Source organism: Varroa destructor, unplaced genomic scaffold (assembly GCF_002443255.2).
Source record: "Varroa destructor unplaced genomic scaffold, Vdes_3.0 BEIS01000002.1, whole genome shotgun sequence".
NCBI classification, from domain to species: Eukaryota; Metazoa; Arthropoda; class Arachnida; order Mesostigmata; family Varroidae; genus Varroa; species Varroa destructor.
In genome coordinates, this window is record NW_019211455.1 from 38,647,125 (window position 1) to 38,667,139 (window position 20,015).

General features: G+C 39.3%; 1 protein-coding gene across 1 annotated transcript in view; it reads right to left on the minus strand.

Moving 5' to 3' along the window:
• Positions 1-1,003: 1,003 nt before the first annotated feature.
• Positions 1,004-20,015, minus strand: part of LOC111243678 (uncharacterized) — a 20,662-nt gene continuing 1,650 nt past the window's right edge. The window contains exons 2-6 of the mRNA XM_086978493.1: positions 19,181-19,338; positions 4,340-4,506; positions 3,900-4,135; positions 2,190-2,293; positions 1,004-1,642 (exon numbers count right to left, since the gene is read on the minus strand). Of these exons, the coding sequence (XP_086834619.1) occupies positions 1,127-1,642; positions 2,190-2,293; positions 3,900-4,135; positions 4,340-4,506; positions 19,181-19,338 (1,181 nt within the window). The 3' untranslated portion in view covers positions 1,004-1,126. The remainder of the gene's footprint in view (positions 1,643-2,189; positions 2,294-3,899; positions 4,136-4,339; positions 4,507-19,180; positions 19,339-20,015) is intronic.

Sequence of the window (20,015 nt, forward strand, 5' to 3'; positions counted from 1 at the left end):
AGTTTTTAAATCTCATAGGTCTTTCGAAGCTCCCCAAATAGCCACCGGTTTGCAAATAATCTCTTTAAAACGTCAAAATGCTTAGAATCAAAAGAACGCGAGCTTGTGCATTAGCTGTAAAAATTTCTGGTCCTGAGTACGGCGCTTGTAGGTTTTAGAAAAGAAAAGAGACCTTTTAGTTTTCGATTATTGTAACTAGTGCCACATTCAGTTCAATGAAAATTCCATTAAAAAATTTCGAAATGTATAGAACGCCTGCCTGTGGTTTAACAGTACGTTATTAGTTTTCTAAGGTAGAAAATTTGATTTTCGATTTTCTCAGAGCATTTTTGTATTCTGAAGTTAGAAATCCTGAAGGCACGCACAGATCAAACTCTGTGCTGAATTTTCAGTGTTGCCAATTATAAAAATTTCCACAACCCCTAGGTAACTGATTTTTGGGATTACCTTTTTAAACCCTCAAGTAATTCTCAATTAGAAATTCCTTAGTGCTTCAGATAAAACATTCTCAACAATCACATTAAAGTATTTATATTAATATAAGTATATTAAAATATATAACTAGCAATGTTAGGAAATTGGTTTAGCCTTTTCTTCTTTCCTACAAAGCTGTGTTAATATTTCGTGTTCTTCCTTTCAGTTAAAGTGTAAGACGCGAAGTACAATATACGCTACTTTATTATACTAGGTTATATTGAACAGATGCACTCAGTATGTACATATTTTTTGAAATATTACCGAAAACATGACCATCTTTGATTTTTAGTGTCGTGCTTATAGAACATAACAATAGTTTATTTATCTTAGAAAAGGAAAGCAAATGACAGGGTGCACAGGTCTTTTTCGTGAAAAGGACTTTCAATCGCACCTAATTATATCTCGACGCATACACAACATTTGAAAACTTGACTATCGTGGTAACTTTTAGCTATTTGGGAAATAAATTTTTAGAGAAAAAATAAACTATTAGGTAACACCTTCGACTAACCTCATATTCGTAGTGCGTACTAAGAGAAAGATATGCAAATAAATAATAATACGATAGTACGATCTGCCTCGTATGCTGTCATTAACTTTTATGGCTTGGGTAAACTTTACAAAGTCGATATCGTCGTCACTTACTAGATCAGGAATCAACGTCCGAGCCGATCAAGCTGCCTCCATAGATGACGCCTGTGATACGTTCTTTTGCATGAAATGCTATTAAATGAGCATAATGGGCTGGTGCTGGCAGCGACAGAGAACGCGTGCATCGCGTATAAGTGCGGCATACCAGATATTGAAGCATATAGATTCCATTCGGTGTATTGTCAGCATCATCATGAACCGCGTGATTGTTAGTTGGCTTCGAGGTACCCAGAATTCCCCGATGTGAGCATGAATAGGAATCAAACATGCTTGAGTAGACGATCTTGTTGTCGATCACGATTCCGGGAGGGATGTTTTGGGTTTTTCTGATACCGCCCTCGGGTCTCCAAAGCATGAATGAAGAATGAATGAGGTGCTTCTGAATAACGATGAACACTATTGATGGCCGGAAGTTAGTCTCAAATTCAGTGCATGCCGAGCGCCATTCCGCGAACTTGTAGAAATGAACGGCGTTAAACATGTCCTGAGATATGCTGTCACGGTAGATTACTACCTAACTTGGAACGCACTTATCGCGCAAGTGAAAGACCCGTAGGCATTTGAGAAACATGGATGTACTGGACCTAGGTTTGCGAATTCTGGTTTGGTACTTGCTTTCAGAGCTGTTGTTGAGATCTCTTGAGAGGATTTAAATAGCACTTTTTACAAGACCAATAGTCATTTCTACGTGGGCCGAATGCGGAATATAGCCTCCACGATTGAACTTCGTTCTTCGAGATCACTATCCGCTAATTCTCGATTCCTCTTTCACTTGACCTGCATCTTTGTTGAATAGTGTTATGGGTTGATGAAAGGGAACGACAGGTCGCATCGCATCAGTTAGCCTCAGTCTCCCTAATTCTCCAAAAGAACATGTTACCGCGCGGAAGCTAGTAGTCCTCCGCACTTGTACTAAGCTCGACCTTAGACCATCGACTCCAGCGAAATCGCCTAGTGACAATCTTTCAAGCCGGTCTGATCTCTTAAAACATCCTTTCCCTTCAAGAATAATTTTCCGCTACTTACGCTTCTGCCAGCTAATTTTCGCATATCAGTCTTACATAACCTTTAAGGTTTGTCATCCGCATCTCTGTAAGGGGACGTCTGAGTGGATCGAGGGCACGATAGTGGGACCTGGTCTGTTTCGCAGTATCTGGCACTTTATCTAGGCAGCAAGTATATCAGCGACTCCGTTTTATTAAACTTGTCCTAATAAGCTTAGAATATTCCATGACCAGTAAGAAGCTGAGCTATATGAACATCAGGTCGCCTCCTGGTGTCTCAATGCATTTACTGATTGATGGTATAAGATTTTGTACAATGGCACTCGGCGCAGCTTTTCGTATGGATCTCCGCTTGGCTTGCCATTTATGTTAGATTTGCTCTGGCTCCACACTTTCCGACTTTGTCGGATCGTCCCACCGACGTTATTCTTCTTTGGTTCTTAGGTTTGGAAGTGTCGACGCAACAAGTATCACAGCTGCCATAGGTGGCTATCATTGCGATTACCACGCGACATCCGGCTACGGTTTAATTTGCTGGCCACATCTCAGAAGTCTCGTTGAAATTGCGGGAGAAACACGTAGGTCTAGGCCAGTTGGCCATCCCCAGTTCGATCAAATCATCGAGTTATTGCTTTATCTCCTTAATAATTTTTTTGAGAGCTACAGTAACATGAACACATGCGACCAACCACGAAGAACCATGCGAATTGAAGGTGCTCTAGTTATTACTTCCACGTCAATTCAAGTAATAAGGCATATATCGGTTCTAGGTTTAGATATATTTACGGTTCATACTTGATCTACTATTGCGTGCAGTGTTAGTATAAAATCTAAATTGTTATATATTTATTATGTATATATATTGGTATAAAATCTAAGCTTACGATATGTAAATCAGCGATTTAAAAATATACTCAAAGAAAAAATGATTAAATGATTAAAGATTAAATTGTAGAAATGATGCAACCCTAGTAAAAGAGAGGCATAAATATTCCTAATATATGTAAAGGGAAAGTAGATTCAGAAACTTTTTTTTCTTTCTGAGTTGTCGCGCACCTTTTGATTTGAGTATAGATAATCGGGAACTTTTTTGACCCCTCTATGACCTTTAGCGTGCACAATGTAAAAGGGGCCAAAATAACAGCATCATGTATAAACCCTCTACATAAAATAGAAGGTAGCTGAACCCGTACATATACGTCAAGCTATACAAAGCCGCCAAGGTATTCAAGTTATATTCTTTATTCGTTTGGCTCCTCTGCCACTAACAAGACTTAGCTCTCTTGGAATATGTCTAAAACGTATATTTGTAAAATTTATGGCATACAAATGGAGTGCTACACCATCTAGTAAATCTTGCCTAGTATAAAAGTACAAGTATAGGCTGAAAGTGTAAGGATCTAAAGAGCACGTAAACTTGATTATGTACTTTGTAATAAAGTCCAACAGATTCTAGTTCAAAAGTTAAATAGAATCCTATAGAATATTACTGTTCATAATGTCTTTGCTCAGGGCTCCGCTTGTTGGGCTCACTATTGCGATAAATAAGAATTTCTGTTAAATTAAATAGAAGCGATTTATGTTGTATTATGTAACTGACTCAAATAATTTTGTACTGCTTAGTTAGAATTCAGTATTTTAACTGTATCAACATAATAAATTCTTAATTTATCCACCTGGTCCAAGAGGGTTGACGTTGATGCCAACGTACGTGAATGGTCTGCATGACCCATGGTCGAGGGCCCACGGTTCAGTTGTTAATATTACCGAGCTCTGTATCCATTTTCAGCAGGAGATTCCACATGAACGTCCCGTTGAATTTACGTCCATCATTCACGTTCATGTCGTTAACGTATTGCGTCCGCATGTACAGGTACGACGTCTCAGCAGCTGCATTAATCAATCCATAGTTCGAGTGACAATTGAGCATAACGAGGATGATCTGTATTTCAAATACTTTATTTTTGATGTTTTCAAGAACCGTCTGTGGCGTCGCCCGATTTCTATATGAATGGGTTAATATAGCGACAGAATTAACATTCCGAGCTTTTCGCCCTCTTGTTGAAATTGCAGAACCACAGTCTTGAACGTTACCTAGCATGGCAATAGCCCAGTTTGTAATCGTAGCAGGTATCAAAGACATTGCTTCAAGTGTGCAGGCACCAATAAAAGGCTTAGCATTACGGTTCCTTTAGTATTTTAGGAGCTGAAGCTCTAGAACTCTAGCCTCGACCTGAACCAGGATGGTATTAATCTTCATCTTGAACTCATTACAATAGTTTGCCGCACTGATTTGAACTTGATGCGAGGTATCTATGAGACGCCAAAAGCGGTGAAGCAGAGCTATCGCTGTTTTCATAATGATAATCGTCGTCTGTAATTCAAATAGATCCCGCCGATAATACTGGTCCGAAGCATTTTCACAACATTTAATAAGTAGAATCGTGTCTTTTTCCCCACCAAGATACAAAGCAGTAACGGAAATTTAAGCTTCATTTGGTATTTATCTTCCGTATATTTTGGTGCCGAGGTCTACTCACTGTGAAAATTTTTTGGTCGGCGCTTTTTTGCGGAAGATTTTCGATCTGATACTGTCGCTGACTGTCAGGATTTAAGATTTCTCAGGCAAACTTGAAAGGGCCTGTGATAAAGAACGCAGTTACCGCAGACCAAAGGCTTCAAAACGTCGAGGCCGAACCAAAGATGTTTACCGTCCCTAGGACTGCAATTACCGTCCCCATAGAAGCCAGTGATACATAAATTGGCATCAAAAATTCATTATCATGAGAAGATGCCTCAAATATATACAGACATATTACATCACACTGGCCGTTTGCTACATAGTATGAGATTAGACCGTTAACTTGTTTGTTGAGATTTATATATCATTCTGCATACAGCTCCAATCTATATTGAGTCGGTCTGTTTTATGTGTTTATTTGTGAATAGACGAAATGATGGATCATCAAATAGCAATAGATGCAGCACAGAATTATAGCAATGGGATAATAGAAACGGCCTGTGTTTACAAATAAGACTTATTATGCGGTTTGCAATTGGATAAATTTAGCGCTAATATAATTTATAAATTAGATGACGTTAAAAGGGGCCTTAGTTATACTATACATATATATATATATATATATATATTTTTTTTTTTTTTTTTTAATATAAGATCTCTCTTTCAAATTGAAATGGAGTGTATGTATACGTTTTGTTGTTTTATGTTTTTATTTTTTTTTGTTGCGTTTTGACACCGGACAGTCTGTGTCGTTCGAGCGAACAGTCAATTTTTCAGATTGAGGTGGACGCATTTGCATTTCTGCTGTGATTGGCAGCGCTGAAGCCACGGTGGAACGGGACACCAGAACTCTTGCAGGACGAGCTGCATGAACGCTAGCCGGCTGTGTAACGGGAATTATAGGAAAACTATCAGATGTAGCAGCACCAATTGGGCGAGGTGCAGGGACTCCAACCGGCTGCGGAATTTAAATTCCAGGACTACCAGATAGGGCAGCGTCAGCTATATGAGGCGCAAGGGTCCCAGCTGGTTGCAGTATGGAAATTCCAGGAGACTTTGGCGACATAGCAAGAGCTGGACGAAGCAAGCTGGAGGAAAGCCAAGTAGTTTTGCTACTCGTACTTTTCAAGAACCAAATTTAACGTTACTAGCTTGACGAACTGCAGGAGATGCAACTAGTTGCGATATTTGGGCTCCAGGAGAACTTGATGGAATAACATCAGTTGGATGAGGTGCAGGAGCCTCAGCTGGTCGCGAGATTGGGCTCCAGAAAAACCTGGTAAGATAGCAGCGGCTGTACAAACTACAGGAGTCCACCACTTAATTACCTGTGGTGTTTGACTTCCAAGGAGGCAAGGTGCGAGAAGTCCAACTGGTTGTGCTGTGAGAACATTGGCAATTTGCACTGCTGTAACTTCAACAGGTGTCAATTGAATAGCAGTCATAAGGCATTAAAAGAAAGAGTAGCCGGTGTGCCTTGACCGACCCTTTTAGCAGCCGGCGTAAATGGTTGTTGAGGCTGACCTCGATACACGGCAGCAATTTTAAAGGTAGCGATTGTAGTAGTTAAAGATGTCTTAGGGAGAGGAGCGGCTCTCGCCAATGGTTGTTGAGGTTGTTGCCGGTGTCTTTCCAGGTATCTTTTCAAAGGAAACAGCACCAGAGGATGCAAAATGTAAATTGATGGAAACACCGGACGAAATTTAGAAATGATATTTAGATCAACGAACGATAATTGTTGTTTGAATTAAATTCGTAGGCGATTGTATTAGTTCAAAAACGAGCTGTGCTATATAATGTTCTCGTGTGATCTATGGCACATAGTAGAATCTTGTATTTTTTTTTCTACTAGAATAAAAAGCTCTCAAATTTAGTTCCCCACTATCCGTTATTTTGATACACGCCCACTGTCTGATCTAAATTATGGAAATTTGATAATTACATCCTAAAGTAAATAGAACCATGGTACGAATACATCACGGTGTTGCGCGTTCTGTAAATATCCCTGTAGACCAACAAATTCTTTTACCTGATTAGAAATACTGCATATTACAATAATGTATAATTCTTTCATAGATCTTTTGTCCTCATCTTCGAAGAGTCTGTAGAGGAAGTCGCTCATGCAGGAGCTGAGGACATGTTAAAGGATTCGGACACTTCACTTTCTTCCGATGGAAAGAGTCAGGCCTGCCGTACAGTATTACTTAGTGCTTGCTGCGCGAAAATCTTGTTCTCTAAGATTTAGTTAAGCCAGGGGCTCAAGTTCAAAGGCCATTCGAAGCGTCGTACGTTTACTGTATGGGTCGAAGGGTAGAAGGGAAACGCGATTCGAACTATTAATCCTTTTAACCGAAAAATTATTGTCTTTGTTGATTCGCGTTTCTAGTCAACTATTATTTTTATAGAAATACCAGAACTTTCACACTGTTTCTAATAACTACTTTATGGAGCTAAAGCAACCTTACGGTGCGGACTCTAGAGAGTAGCCGTTGCCCGACTTTTTTCGATAACTGTTAAAACGACACAACGAAAAACGTTGGTGTCCGCAATATTACTCATGTATATTCTACAAACTGCTGTCATTAATCACAGTTCGATATTAGTACATCGGTGACGGACCCCCTACATTTTATGTAGGCAAGCAAATTGGGGATCGAGTCGCGCCCACATAGTCAGAATCAGCTTTGGCCTACTGACTTCTTCTGCTTCTGGCTTCTGCAAGCTTAGTAGTTTTAATAATTAAATAACGTTGGCTGAACCGATTACAATCGACGGCATAACAATCTATGTTCGACTAAGCTGAACTTCCTCCATAGAATTATCGAGATCACGTGTCAGCCGGACGGTAACAGCAGAAAGGAGTACACTCTGAAAGAAGGTGTACGACTGCCTTCTTACAGATTAGATGAAACCATATATATAATCAAATAATATTATCATCGGTATATATAATCAAATAAATTAATATCGACTTTTTAATAAATCTAAATCAATTTATTGAAAAAAATTCTTGCTATTGCAAATAAGCATAAATAAAAAATATTGTTACTCATATTAAGTTTCTGATCAGAAGTAAAATAGTGCATGAGCTAAATATGTTCATTCTTATACCGAAAGTATCTATCCCTAAACTGGGTCCGTAGAACCAGTTGCTAGATAATAACCTAGGCTTGAAATAACGGAAATGTATAGAACTAGATTAAGAAGTTCCTCTGGTAAGGATATCGACTACAGCTTTTCATTACAAAACTTGAAACTTGAGGCAGCTTCACTGTCATGTGGTCTTATCCGACTTGCCAGATATTAACGATAGAATGAAATCGCCTGCAGTACATGTGTGGACAGCACACAATGACAATAATGTCATGGTACATTAAATACTGGCGACGTCGGACATGCTCCATTCTTCCAACGACGTCCTGCCAATGGCCAAGGCGAAAGCAGCGTTAACGCCATAAAGTAATTTGGCATACATCGCGTGTTCAAATACGGGCATCCTCGTCAGAGGTTTTTGAAAAAATATTTCTCGTAGGAAAACGATCAACATATGTTCCACTATAGGAACTATACAATTATATTATATTGTCCTTAGTTTTGATGAGTGAAGCAAATTTTACTGAAAACTTATCTCAGTACTAATGAACATTGCAGAATGTAATTTTAAATTTTGTTAAACGGATAATTTAGTAACTGACAATGTTAGTGAGATAACTTTCAACTGTACGTTGGTTCACACATGAGGTCGTAGACCGATCACTTGCCTAGGGACTGAAAAAGGGACCTTCCTGTCCCAGTGAACAGTCAACGAAATTTTAGCCTGGGTTTGTCCTGTGCCTAGATGTCGTACTGAGAAAATACACAATTTAAACCTGACAACTAATCTGAAGCGAAGTGCAATTCATACGACTCGACTAATTTTCTACTATGAAGGCATATGAAGCTATATTCACCTTGTAAAAAAATAGCTACTATTTTCCTCTCACAGAGTAGGCACATATATAAGGCTTAAACCTTAAGTACTTTTATGTGTTTTTGTATGTCAACTGCCAGTGCACCTATAGGACAACTCCATTAAAATGTGCGTTAGAACGTCACGAAAGACAAATGCAATCAACATTTTTGTATTACGTAATAATAGTATACATAACATCTCTTAATATATTAATATATCGTCACGTGAAAGAGCGAAGGTTTGAAATATAGGGTATACGCTTCTATATGATAGTACGATGTTTTGATTTAAAGAGTAAATTCAAAAGCTTAACTATAATGGATAAGGAACATGGTCGTCGTGTAAGTTTTATTCGTACGGAAACCCTTTTAAATAAGTTACCAAGTTCTATTTTGAGCGCAAGAGCTTTATCTACACCCTCGAGGTTACGAAAATTGACTTAAGGAAGTAATCGAAACTAATTGGTCTAGAGACTTTCTTTTTGAACACAAACGCGATTCGTTTCTGCCATACTATCTCGATACTTATCGCGGTACTCTGCTAGAAGTACTGCTATCTGGAACTTATCATCGTAACTGTGCAAATCTGATAAGCTTTCCGATTTGTTATAGTATAGAAAAGAAATAGGGTATTAATCCGTGTTTCACGGCTGGCGTTAGTACATTATATTTGGTTTTGGGAAGTTGCTTGAAGACTTGAGACGCTGCGAATTATTTTCAACTTGTGATCTTTTACTAATTTCATTATGTATAGGAACAGGTCAAATTTGAGATTCGTTCGTTTTTAAGCTGAAACAAATGATGTAAATAGAGTAGGGCACATTTACTATCTGTGAACTATTGACATATTGATCGACATTGCCAAATCCACGGCTTCAGAAGAACAGAATCGTTCTGTGCAGCTTCTTATATTGTAAGGCCTTGATGTGTTTTGCCCATCAACAGTTGTTAGATTCACTACAAGAGGAGTCTCATGTTTTAACCGACAGATCCATGCTTGTACGGTTTATACCCCGCCAGCGCTATCACCTACGTATACACTACATATCTTATGCTTTTTTTTGCACCCCATCCTGGTCGCGGTCCACAGCTTTATACTGGATACTCATTTTCTGTTTGCCTTATCAGGTATACAACAAGATATCTATTCCATTATGATGAGCCCGCTAAACAGACAAAGAAACGCTAAAGTGAGATGTGTAATTTATATTGTAACCTCTAAACTGCACAAAACCAGTACTCGTTTATTTGCTCTTTTATTACCGCTATATTAAAAAAGATCTTGACTCTGTAACATTCATGTTAATTAAAGTGTTATTAGATTTAAAGTACTATACAGCTCAAACACGTGCACACCATCAGTAACAGATCTTCAGCTATTTTCACCATACAATAAATTCAATGCTATTTATTAAAAGATAAAATTTAAGAGTCCATGTAGCACTTACAATATTACGTAAAACTTAGACGCCAAATTCGTTACATAAAGAGGAACAAAAAGGCTTGTAGAATAAGACAATTTCAAACACCGTTGTTTTGCGGGAAATTTAAGAATAAATAAAACAAACTTTTATCGTATCGAAATATGTGCATGTTCAAAAATTACCTAACCTGGAACAATATAGATGCAATAAAGGCTGGGTCTCCGTTAGTTAAGACCGTTGAGATGGGTTATTGTCGAACTCTATATTGTACCATTTCTAACGCTGAAGTCTTCATAGCGAACCTGAATAAGGCCGCGTCTCTAATAAACAAAATATCTGTATATGGCGGAAACGTTTAATCGCGGTCATAAAACATCCAAAGCAAATTTGCAGATCGATCGAAGCGTATCGCCTTACAAGCGTCTTAAATATCTTTTTGTGCTTTAAATGAAAGATAGCGGCTATGAATACTAACACCTTGCATATGTTCAAGAGGCCTGCATGCTTTCTAATCAAGATCTATTTAAGACTAAGTCAAAAAGATGAGTTATCGGGGCGAAAATGCGTAGTTACGTGCCCGAGGCACGGATAGTGGCGTAAGTGCTTCATCGTGCCCCCAAATCCCATAATGTTATGGGATTCGTTGGAACAGACGTTTTCTCGCTCATTTATTAATCTCCTCAGAGTACCGAAGCCTTGCCTATTTAATTTTAATTTAATATTATGCCTATGATGGCAAAAAATCTATTTTACGCGTCCATATGCCTCAGGAAGGTCCGCTCAGTGTGTATGCTATCATGTACAGGATATTTGTAAAGCAGTTATAAGCAACAGCGAGATAGGACTATATGTATAGCCCTGATTATTGCAATTAGGCTTTTATATTTGTAAAGCCTTGTGTATTAATTTCAAATCGAATTCAAAATTCAAAGGAGTAATTTTCAAATCAATACAGAAAAATCTAGCTTGAGAATAGATACTGACATTTTAATTTTACCTTCACCTATTGATGTTCTGATTAATTTCTGCTTTTTCTAAAGCAATTTTTTGCTAGCAAACCCGCTATGCTGATCTCGAACTTTTGATTATCAGCGACAAAAACAAATGATCTTCTTTGTTCGCACAAGCTATGTAAATAAATGGAAAGCCTTAAAGCACATCTAGCAGGACTCGATACCGCTTAACGACTGAACGAGTAGCGATGGTTCGGGGTTGTGTACTACACTGTTAGAAGAGTACCTTGTATTGGGTTATGTGCTAATACATGGAAAGACCAGAGGGTACAAGCTGGTGGAGTTCTTACCAAAAAGGGTTAGATTTTACCCGTTGAGGTCCGCAGCTGTAAACTGCCACATTGGACCCCGTGGTTTGTCCATGAACAAAAACGAACGTATCGTTTCAACAACGTTGATTCTTCTCGATGAACTTGATTTTTACCAGCACTATCAGCGTTGTAATAATAACAGCGTCGTAAAGGAGAACAAGATTCATAGCTACACAATTCGATGGGCATTGATGAACCCGAAAGTTCCAGCGTTTCAGCATATTATATCGAGTCAACGCAACCACACGATCGAGCGACTGCTTAATTCCTATCACGAGCAAATATGCAAATGAATTAATTTTGTCTATACTGTTTTGTTTTAGATTCAATCAACATGCTTCGATGTTAGAAATTGTGTGTGTAATTGTTAAATGCTTCATTCCGGACTTCGACTGGTAAGAACAAGCTCGGCCATCGACTTTCAAACGCGCTGCACCTATGCTGATTTGCTAAAGCTAGAATCGGCGAGACACACTTTCCATTTTAAAAATCCGTGATTCTGCGCTAACTCGAAGCTTACATTAGCATATTATAGATCGTAAGCCAGATATATTTACCATTTTGATAGAAACTCAATGACTATCGATTATGTTTACCATTTGATGCGAGCTGGAGCTTGAATTTCCAGAGTCTGCTAAGTTTAGACAGATCGGTGATAATGTGCTTTAGTTACGCCGCTCAGATGAGATTGTATATAGTGTTGTATAGGGTTGAATAGAAATTGTATAGTTTCTAGCTTTTTTTTTATGTATTAACGTGACATTGTAAAACCCTTGTATTAACCTAATTTCCGGTATGAATCGGCAGCCTCTGGCTTTGCAGAGGAAGTCTTCATATACTACGCCAATCACCCGCTGAGTGAGCGGATTCTGTTCCCAAATAGCAATTTATTTTTTAATATTGTTCATATGAATATGATCTGTGGAAAGCTGTCTTACAATACGAGTCTTACTATTGCTTCTATCGCCACCGGAACGTGTTTGGTACCTCGCTGTCGGCAACATCTAATACGGAATACACTTGTTTATTACACATTGTTTCTTTATTATGATTCTTCCAAATCTCTGTGCTATTGATTAATAGCGTTGTTGATATCCTAGTTAAGTTAATGCAGAATATATGCTAGCTTTATGTCCCATGGTTATAAACAGGTTTCTGCTGGAGTCGACAAACTGGCGTCGGATCGCTCACTTGTACCTCATTGAACCTTCGTAAGATTATTGCTTTTAATGTTGGGGGTGCACCCCGTCGCGATCACTGAGCTGTCGTCATTCGAAGTGACTATTCGGTAATGGAACTCGAAAGGATGACACTGTCTCCTTTGTTATTTTCGTAATGGAGGAAGTGTCTCTTACAACAAGATTAAATGTTTACGAAGTTAAAGATGAAATGCAGTATGCATTGCTACTGGTTAGTCTTAGTCTAATTGCCTTATAACCGAAGACAGCAACTTGAGCGACAAGCCACAAGAAACGGAAGACGACAAACCGCGGACGCTTTGTAGGCAGTCGACCTGAGAGATCTTTGCTCAGCTACGAGTGATCCAAATGACTCTTGTCAACTGTTTCTATGCCATCTGGATCCTCACGCACTAAAGTAGATCGAAAAGTAAGAGAAATATACGTCCATAAACTGAGGAAAAGTGACAAAGATGTACCTGACGATACGCTTTTTGTTGCTTCCACTACAAAGTAAGAAAATCGTTTTCGTGCAATATCCTTACTGGCAGTGATGTATCAGCGTTTTACGACACCCCTAAACGCAAAGCTACAAAAAAGATCGACCCTGTAAACTTCTTCATGGTCAGCAACGACGCATCTGCATGTGGCGAAATGAGAAGGGGATGGTATACTACGAGCTACTTAAACTCTAAGAAAAAGTTGCGAAGGCCTGATACTTACATCAACTCATGGGTCTGAGACACGAAATTGACAGAAAAAGGTCTTGGATTAGCAGACGCAAAATGATATTACTGCATGACAACGCTAAACTGCCTAGATCCAGCGCGCGTTTACGAGTCTCCAATGGACGACTGTCCTACGTGACGCATTGCCCGGACCTTGCTATACCTGATTATCACTTGTTTCAGTCAATGCGGAGTAATCAGAAAGGAAAAAAATTGAGGAAGTCGTAGAGAGCGTGGTCACTACTCTGACCAGAATGAGTTCATTCAATTGAAAGTTACAATCGAAGGGGTTAGGTTTTGAACGGAAAACTTCGTAGCCAACCTAATATATGCATTATATATATGTGTCCCGTTTGTGTGATGACTTCTAGTTTGCTTACGCCTAATGATGGAATCAACCTAAATAAGTCTTAAAGGACCAATGCCTCATAAGGTGAACTGCGATTTAAGTATTGCTGTTTATCAACAGCACTCGTATACAATAATGTTTAAACAGTGTTAATATAAAAACGTAAGACGAAGATCGAGAGTTAACCCTTCCTTCTAGCCTTGGAGATAACTACTTCAATTACTAGTAATAGTTAGAACTACATTTTCGGGACTTCTTCGTACACTAAAGCCGGGTACTAAGCACATAGTCAGATTTGTTTGTTTCGATCAGTCGAATCGGCGTGATCAGGTTGCAAGGTGCAGCTCGGAATGCAAATCATTATGCGTCCCGAAGTAAGGGCTGTAGCCTGACTTGGGAGACAAAATATATATCAGGGCACACCTGTCGAGCCCCTGCGATCACAACTGGCAGTGTTCTATAATGGAGAGATTTCACCTTTTCCAAGTCCGGCGTCGCTCCTGGATCATCAATGCCGAGCGCTTGTCATATTCAGTGCTCAAAAATAAGTAAACTCAAAAGTTGGCTGGCTAAAGGTAAATGCACACATGAAGCTCATGGACTTTCTTACACTAAAATAACGTTCAATTGTTATATGCGCCTCCTATTATATTCTTTCTTACCATATATGATTTGATTGTAAACAAGTAATGGCTGATGATACCGGTAACAAAGCGGGTCGGCCAAACGGTCATTGCGTTCATAGTTGCTTAGTCCGCGACGAGAGTAATTTTAGGATGTATAGAAGGGTTAGTTAGTCTTCAGACTTTTCAGCGTTAGTTCCTCGGTCAGTTGAGTAGGCACACTTCATTACGTACTGGAGGTTGGCCGCCTGAAGCAGTGGAAGTAACGGACTCTTAAAAGCTGAAATATTTATTTAGCTTCCAATCGGTGACGTCCACCAAGATGGTTCAACCATGCCGAAAAAATCCTTTTCGAAATTAAAACTCGTAGATCATTTAGGACATCTTCTGCGAAGTCTCGTCAGAATCAAAACATTCCGGTCACTTCAATCTAACCAAAGTGCTCCATTCTTAAGTTATATCGTGCGTGGTAGTCCTATCCATAGAACTAAATATCACAGTTCGATTCCAACTTGGCAGTCTTTACACGATCAAAAACATAACTGCGTGCGGCCGCCGATCTACTCGATTAGGCCAAACGGCAGATCGCGCTGTCTGAGTTGTCCATTAGCTGAAATCAGGTGTAAAACAAACTTCAATAGAAGCAAATATGACACATCTGGTGCATACAACACATTCATCGACGGGCCGTTCCAGATATTACGCAGTACATCTTTAAACCTTAGCGGAACACGCCAATATTTAAGTTGAATTCGACACACAAAATGTTTAGGGAAGCTGCAGTTGAATCACATACTCCGACGCCCCGAATAAGTAAAGGGGAACAGCCAGACAGCATACATCTGGCTAACAGATCCTTATACGTTTTTATTCAGTTGAAAAAGCAAAATGGCACTCTACGGATCTGACATTATATGCTACATTCATCATATACAGGAACGGTGGCCAATCAATATTGTGTCAACTGTGATCAATACGCTCGAAGTTACGTTGAAATTCATTCCGGTTTGTAACTAACGTACCTGCAAGACGTGTGCGAAGAAATCGGTGAGGCCACCGAAATATCTAGTGAGGTGCTTCCACATAATTAAAATGGGATTTAGGTACTTATATTAGCGGCAGGGTTGGAGGAACCATTCAGGTTTGTTACGTTCATATTTGTTATTGCAAATTATAGCAGAGCTAATTTGAAACAATACAGAGTACGAATCGTTTAATTTAGTGTAAAGTGCTAACCGATGTAAAGCAGAAAATTGCAGCCAGCATTAATCAAGACAGATCCGGAAGACTGCGTCCTTCGGACAACTAGTCCAACTCGATTCCTGATCGGGCCGTTTTTAAAGCGAGCGGTAGTAAATGCTCTGTCGAGGGGACACTGAATGCGTCCCTGAAGCCTTCGTACGGTTGCGGTATGTTTGGTGTTAACGTAGATACTCAAACTAAAGTTGTTGCATATACTAACCACATCTTTTAATAGCTAGCCATTCTTTTCGTTTGTATGCATCCCAGATAATAGCACCATTTCGCTTGAACGAGTTATCGGATCGACTGTTACATCTTCATTCATTCCGGTGAGCATGTAGTGGGTGGCTTGTTCGTAAATTTCAATTTATCGTTTGAATTTCGGTTGTATAGGTACGGACACGCTTTGTTTCTTGCTGGGAGCCAGCCACATGATGGAATGTCCAACGGCAACTCTGGACGTAAAATTCAAAACATTTAATTTCTCGGTGTATTCATAAAAGAACCATACCCATGGTTTTTACAAAGGCGAATCTTGCATATCTTCATGCAGGCGCTTGAGAATCTGTCTTTGACGTTATTAAAACAAGAACAAAGGAGGATCAGTTGGAGATTAACATACTTTTGGTTTGACTAAGGTATGGCAAGGATTTCAGCGATGGCTGAGGCGGTAGCAACGGTATCATCATAAGCCAGTGTGGCATAACGTTCGAATCCGGATTTACACGAAAAGTACTTCAAAGATCTTTCTTAGGAACGTCTTTCTCTTACAAAATATCGATTTACGCAATAGGGATAATGGTCGAGAATGTAGATCGTTCAAGATCAAGCTTACAAAAAGGAGATGCTTTTGTTGGAACAAGATTTTTAGTTGCCGCTAATGACGAAGAGACGTACGTAGGCTGAGTGACTCAAGGACGAGTGCCCGCATCTCACGTTTTTTATAGTAGTAAGCTCCAAAGAAACTCAAGAGTGGGAAGCTGTGGGAAACCTCAAGCGGAGAATAGGCCCAGAACCAAAAGCTATAGGGAAGGTCATAAAGCTGCAGTTAATAGGCCACACGTTTTAACGACCACGACAGGGTACGCCAGGCCATTTAGTAGCCTCTTGCCTGCGATAGTGGGGGAAGGCTTTTAGCAGCGGCGGAAGAAAACACACACAAACCCTGCAGGTAATAAAAAAACAACATGCGCCCGGTATGCAAAATGTCTTCTTCAACAATGGTACTTGAACATTTGCCATATTTTTGAATATCGGCGGCATTCTGTGAAGGAAAGCAGCCATTTTTTTGGTATATATCAGTTAGATAAGATAAAGTTTTAGCGCACAGTACGGAAGACTGAGTCGATGTGACAGCAAAATCAATCTATAAGATGGAAGATTATACCCAAGGTGGAAACAGAAGGCGTCAAATACGTGCTACAAGATGCAACTAGAAGAGTGTATCTAGAGATGACATAATGTCGTAGCGGGCGGAAATCGGTAGAAGAAGTTAGCTCGACACAAAGTTACTGTGTAAGACAAAAAAACTGGCGTTATATCGTCATAAATTATGGCAAAGTGCGGCACGATAAACGGCGTAACGCAAACACTGTATATGCAGATGTCCCGGTTGTTTGAAAACTGATCCGAAAGCTATTATGGTCTCGTAAGGAAAATCCAGCCAAAAATGATGCAAGATATCTTCTGTGACAAATAAGGTAAAACATTTTTTGTAATTTGTTGTAAGAAATGATGAGTAAAGTAATAGTATCGACTTCAATAGAAAATTGAGCACTAGACGCTTATACGCTTTTTCAATCTAACTTTTCAAGCGTTCCTTTGATGTCTTTCGTAAAATAGGATCACTTGTAAAAACACCTTCCATTGTAAATCAATATTGAACATTTAGAGAAAGAATGATGCAAAACAACAAACAATAACAGATCACTGCTATGACCTGATTTCTTTTCAGATCATATATTCTGTCACACTCTGTGTATGTGTGAAAACTTTCCCTGTACTCATGTGACTCTATATAAATTAAATAGATAGTTTTATGTGCGACAACTTCGTTGGTAGACACTTTTCTAAGATTTATTTAGCTTACAGAGTGAGCAGAAGGCCGCTTTGCCTTTGGGCCTTTGTCGAAGCAGGTGAAATCTCCAGAACTAAACAGTAAGGACAGCTAGAACTGTGCAGGTGTTTTTATTTGGTTTGACAAAAACGAAACTGTCATCATCATCGTCACATATTTTAACATATTCAATAAACACCGATTAGTAAACCAAACAGAAATTTCTTATAAATTTTAGTAATTCTTTTATAATAGATTAAATGAATGTATGTTTTACAAAGCTGAATCACCAGTTAGTAAATATTTTTGTAAAGATGCAAACAATGTTAAGTATGGCAGACGAGACGCCTATCTCGACTATACGCTCAGGCCGCGTCGAATGAGCACACAGTAACGGTAATCATAAATAAAGTACTGGAAATAAAAACAAAGATACCGCTCAAGGAGGCGCGCTCTCCTTCTGCAGCTTTTGCAGGCTTTCTGAGGGCTCGAAAAAGCTAAGGTACGTCTGTTGCATCTACAGATATTTCAACCCATTAATATTTACTTACCAGAAACCTAAAAGAAGTGTCTGCAGTGACCGGCATATCGGCCGCTCCTGATGCCCTTTCAAGTATCAAAGACATGTACGTTCTGAGCGAATAAGAGGGACACCTGGAAGATGGCTCGATAAAAGGATAGCTTTTGTCACTTCACGTACCTCCTGGATTCATGCCTAGCACAATTCCCATAAAAAATTGACTAGAAAGTTATAAAGGGTTTAACACAACCGATTTCAGATGCTCCGACTACCCATCTCAGTATTCATTTACTGTAGCAAGTTCTTAGTAGACATCCCATCAAGTTTACGCTCAGTATTGCTCTCCTTGACGCACTGCGTTCGGGAAGTCTAGACGGCCACTTTGATGAGTCCGCGTCGAATTGCTATCCAATACAGACATCGCTTTTGTGTTGGAAAGAACCCCCTTAAACTTTCAACCCTAATTTTGAATCAGCGACGGTTGAGCGATCACCACGCCCAGTTCTCGACCCGTCTGTTGTAGGTTTCATATCGTTCTCTGAAGTCCCTCCAGGAACAGCTATAGCCCAACAACTAAGCCTTGCAGCTATGAGGAACTTGAAGTTGTGGAGTCTCCGTTTGTTTTTGTAATTTGATTGCTCACGTAAACAACTGCTGGCAGATCCAGAATTCGCGTCTCCATTTGCGTTAAGTCTGGTGTCGATCTTCATTTGAAACTCATCACAATACTGCTTCAAAGATCTGCTCAGTCTCTAAGACGGTTGAAGCGTCGTTGAACTAACGAATCAGCAGTTTGCTTGATCATGCTGGACGTCTAATACCCGAACAGCTTTCCCGGCAATATTATCCAGGGACCACCTTTAAACCCTCTTCTTTCTCTAGCAAAACACGAAGCATATTAATTAATGCATGGCTCATTTTGTACTATCTGGCGAAATATTGTGCCACTATTACCTTTTGTCTCTTCCACTTTAAGATCTCCGCGTTAGCATCTCGAAATGAAAGGCCGTTGAGCCGTTGTCACCGTTCAGTGTCTAAATGGCTCATTTTCAGCAGGTGGATCTCTTTCACCAATTACAAATGCTTCATCTTATGCAGTGGAGCATTGAAAATAGCTTGTTGTCGATGGGACAAAATTTTCTGGACGAATGAACTCGATGAGCGGTACGGCAGCGTAGAATGCTGTTGCAGACATATTGGTATTGATTGACGGTTTCCAAAAACCAAATTGGAGAAAAATATAGAAGTCAAGCCATAACTCCCACGCGCCAACAAGCAAATAGTCTCTAACTTTGTGCCAATTTAATTATTAGATTTGTATAAATTTCGTGTCGCAACGTGCATGCCATGTTGAACAGGTTCAGTTTCATAATATTTGAGCAAATTAACGTTAGCAGCAATGAGTATCGTTTGACCAAAACAGAGAAAGCAGAAATACAATTTGTATGTCAATGTCCGTTTTGGCTGGACTAAAAAATGAGTAAACAACTGAAACAAGGCATTAGACCAGTTCGGTGTACGACGTCCTGAATTCTAGGCCGTTGGCCTTTGAATCTTCCAAAAAAGAATCGTATCCTTTAATGAGTCGGGGTGTATGCACTCGAAGTGCAAAAGGCAACAGTAGGATTCATAGGTATGGTAGCCGTCGATATGTCAAAGTTCTACTGTGAGTTTGTGCGTAGTATGTTCCATTTCAGCTTCAAACTTAAAGGATCCCCCCTGCATAAAGATCTAAAAGTGTCGAAACACGAAATATGTTATTATTGTATTAAATAAGCATATCCTTAAGACAAATATTACGCAAACTAGACTCAGAGATAGTATTAACATGTTCGAAATGAAAAAAAAAAGACAAACCTTAACCAAGTCTATTTTTGTTTTGCCTAAAAAGATATTTTTACCGCAAAGAAGGTAACAGAAAGCACATTGGATTTTTTCCTGTTCCAAGGCGAACTATTCACTTATAT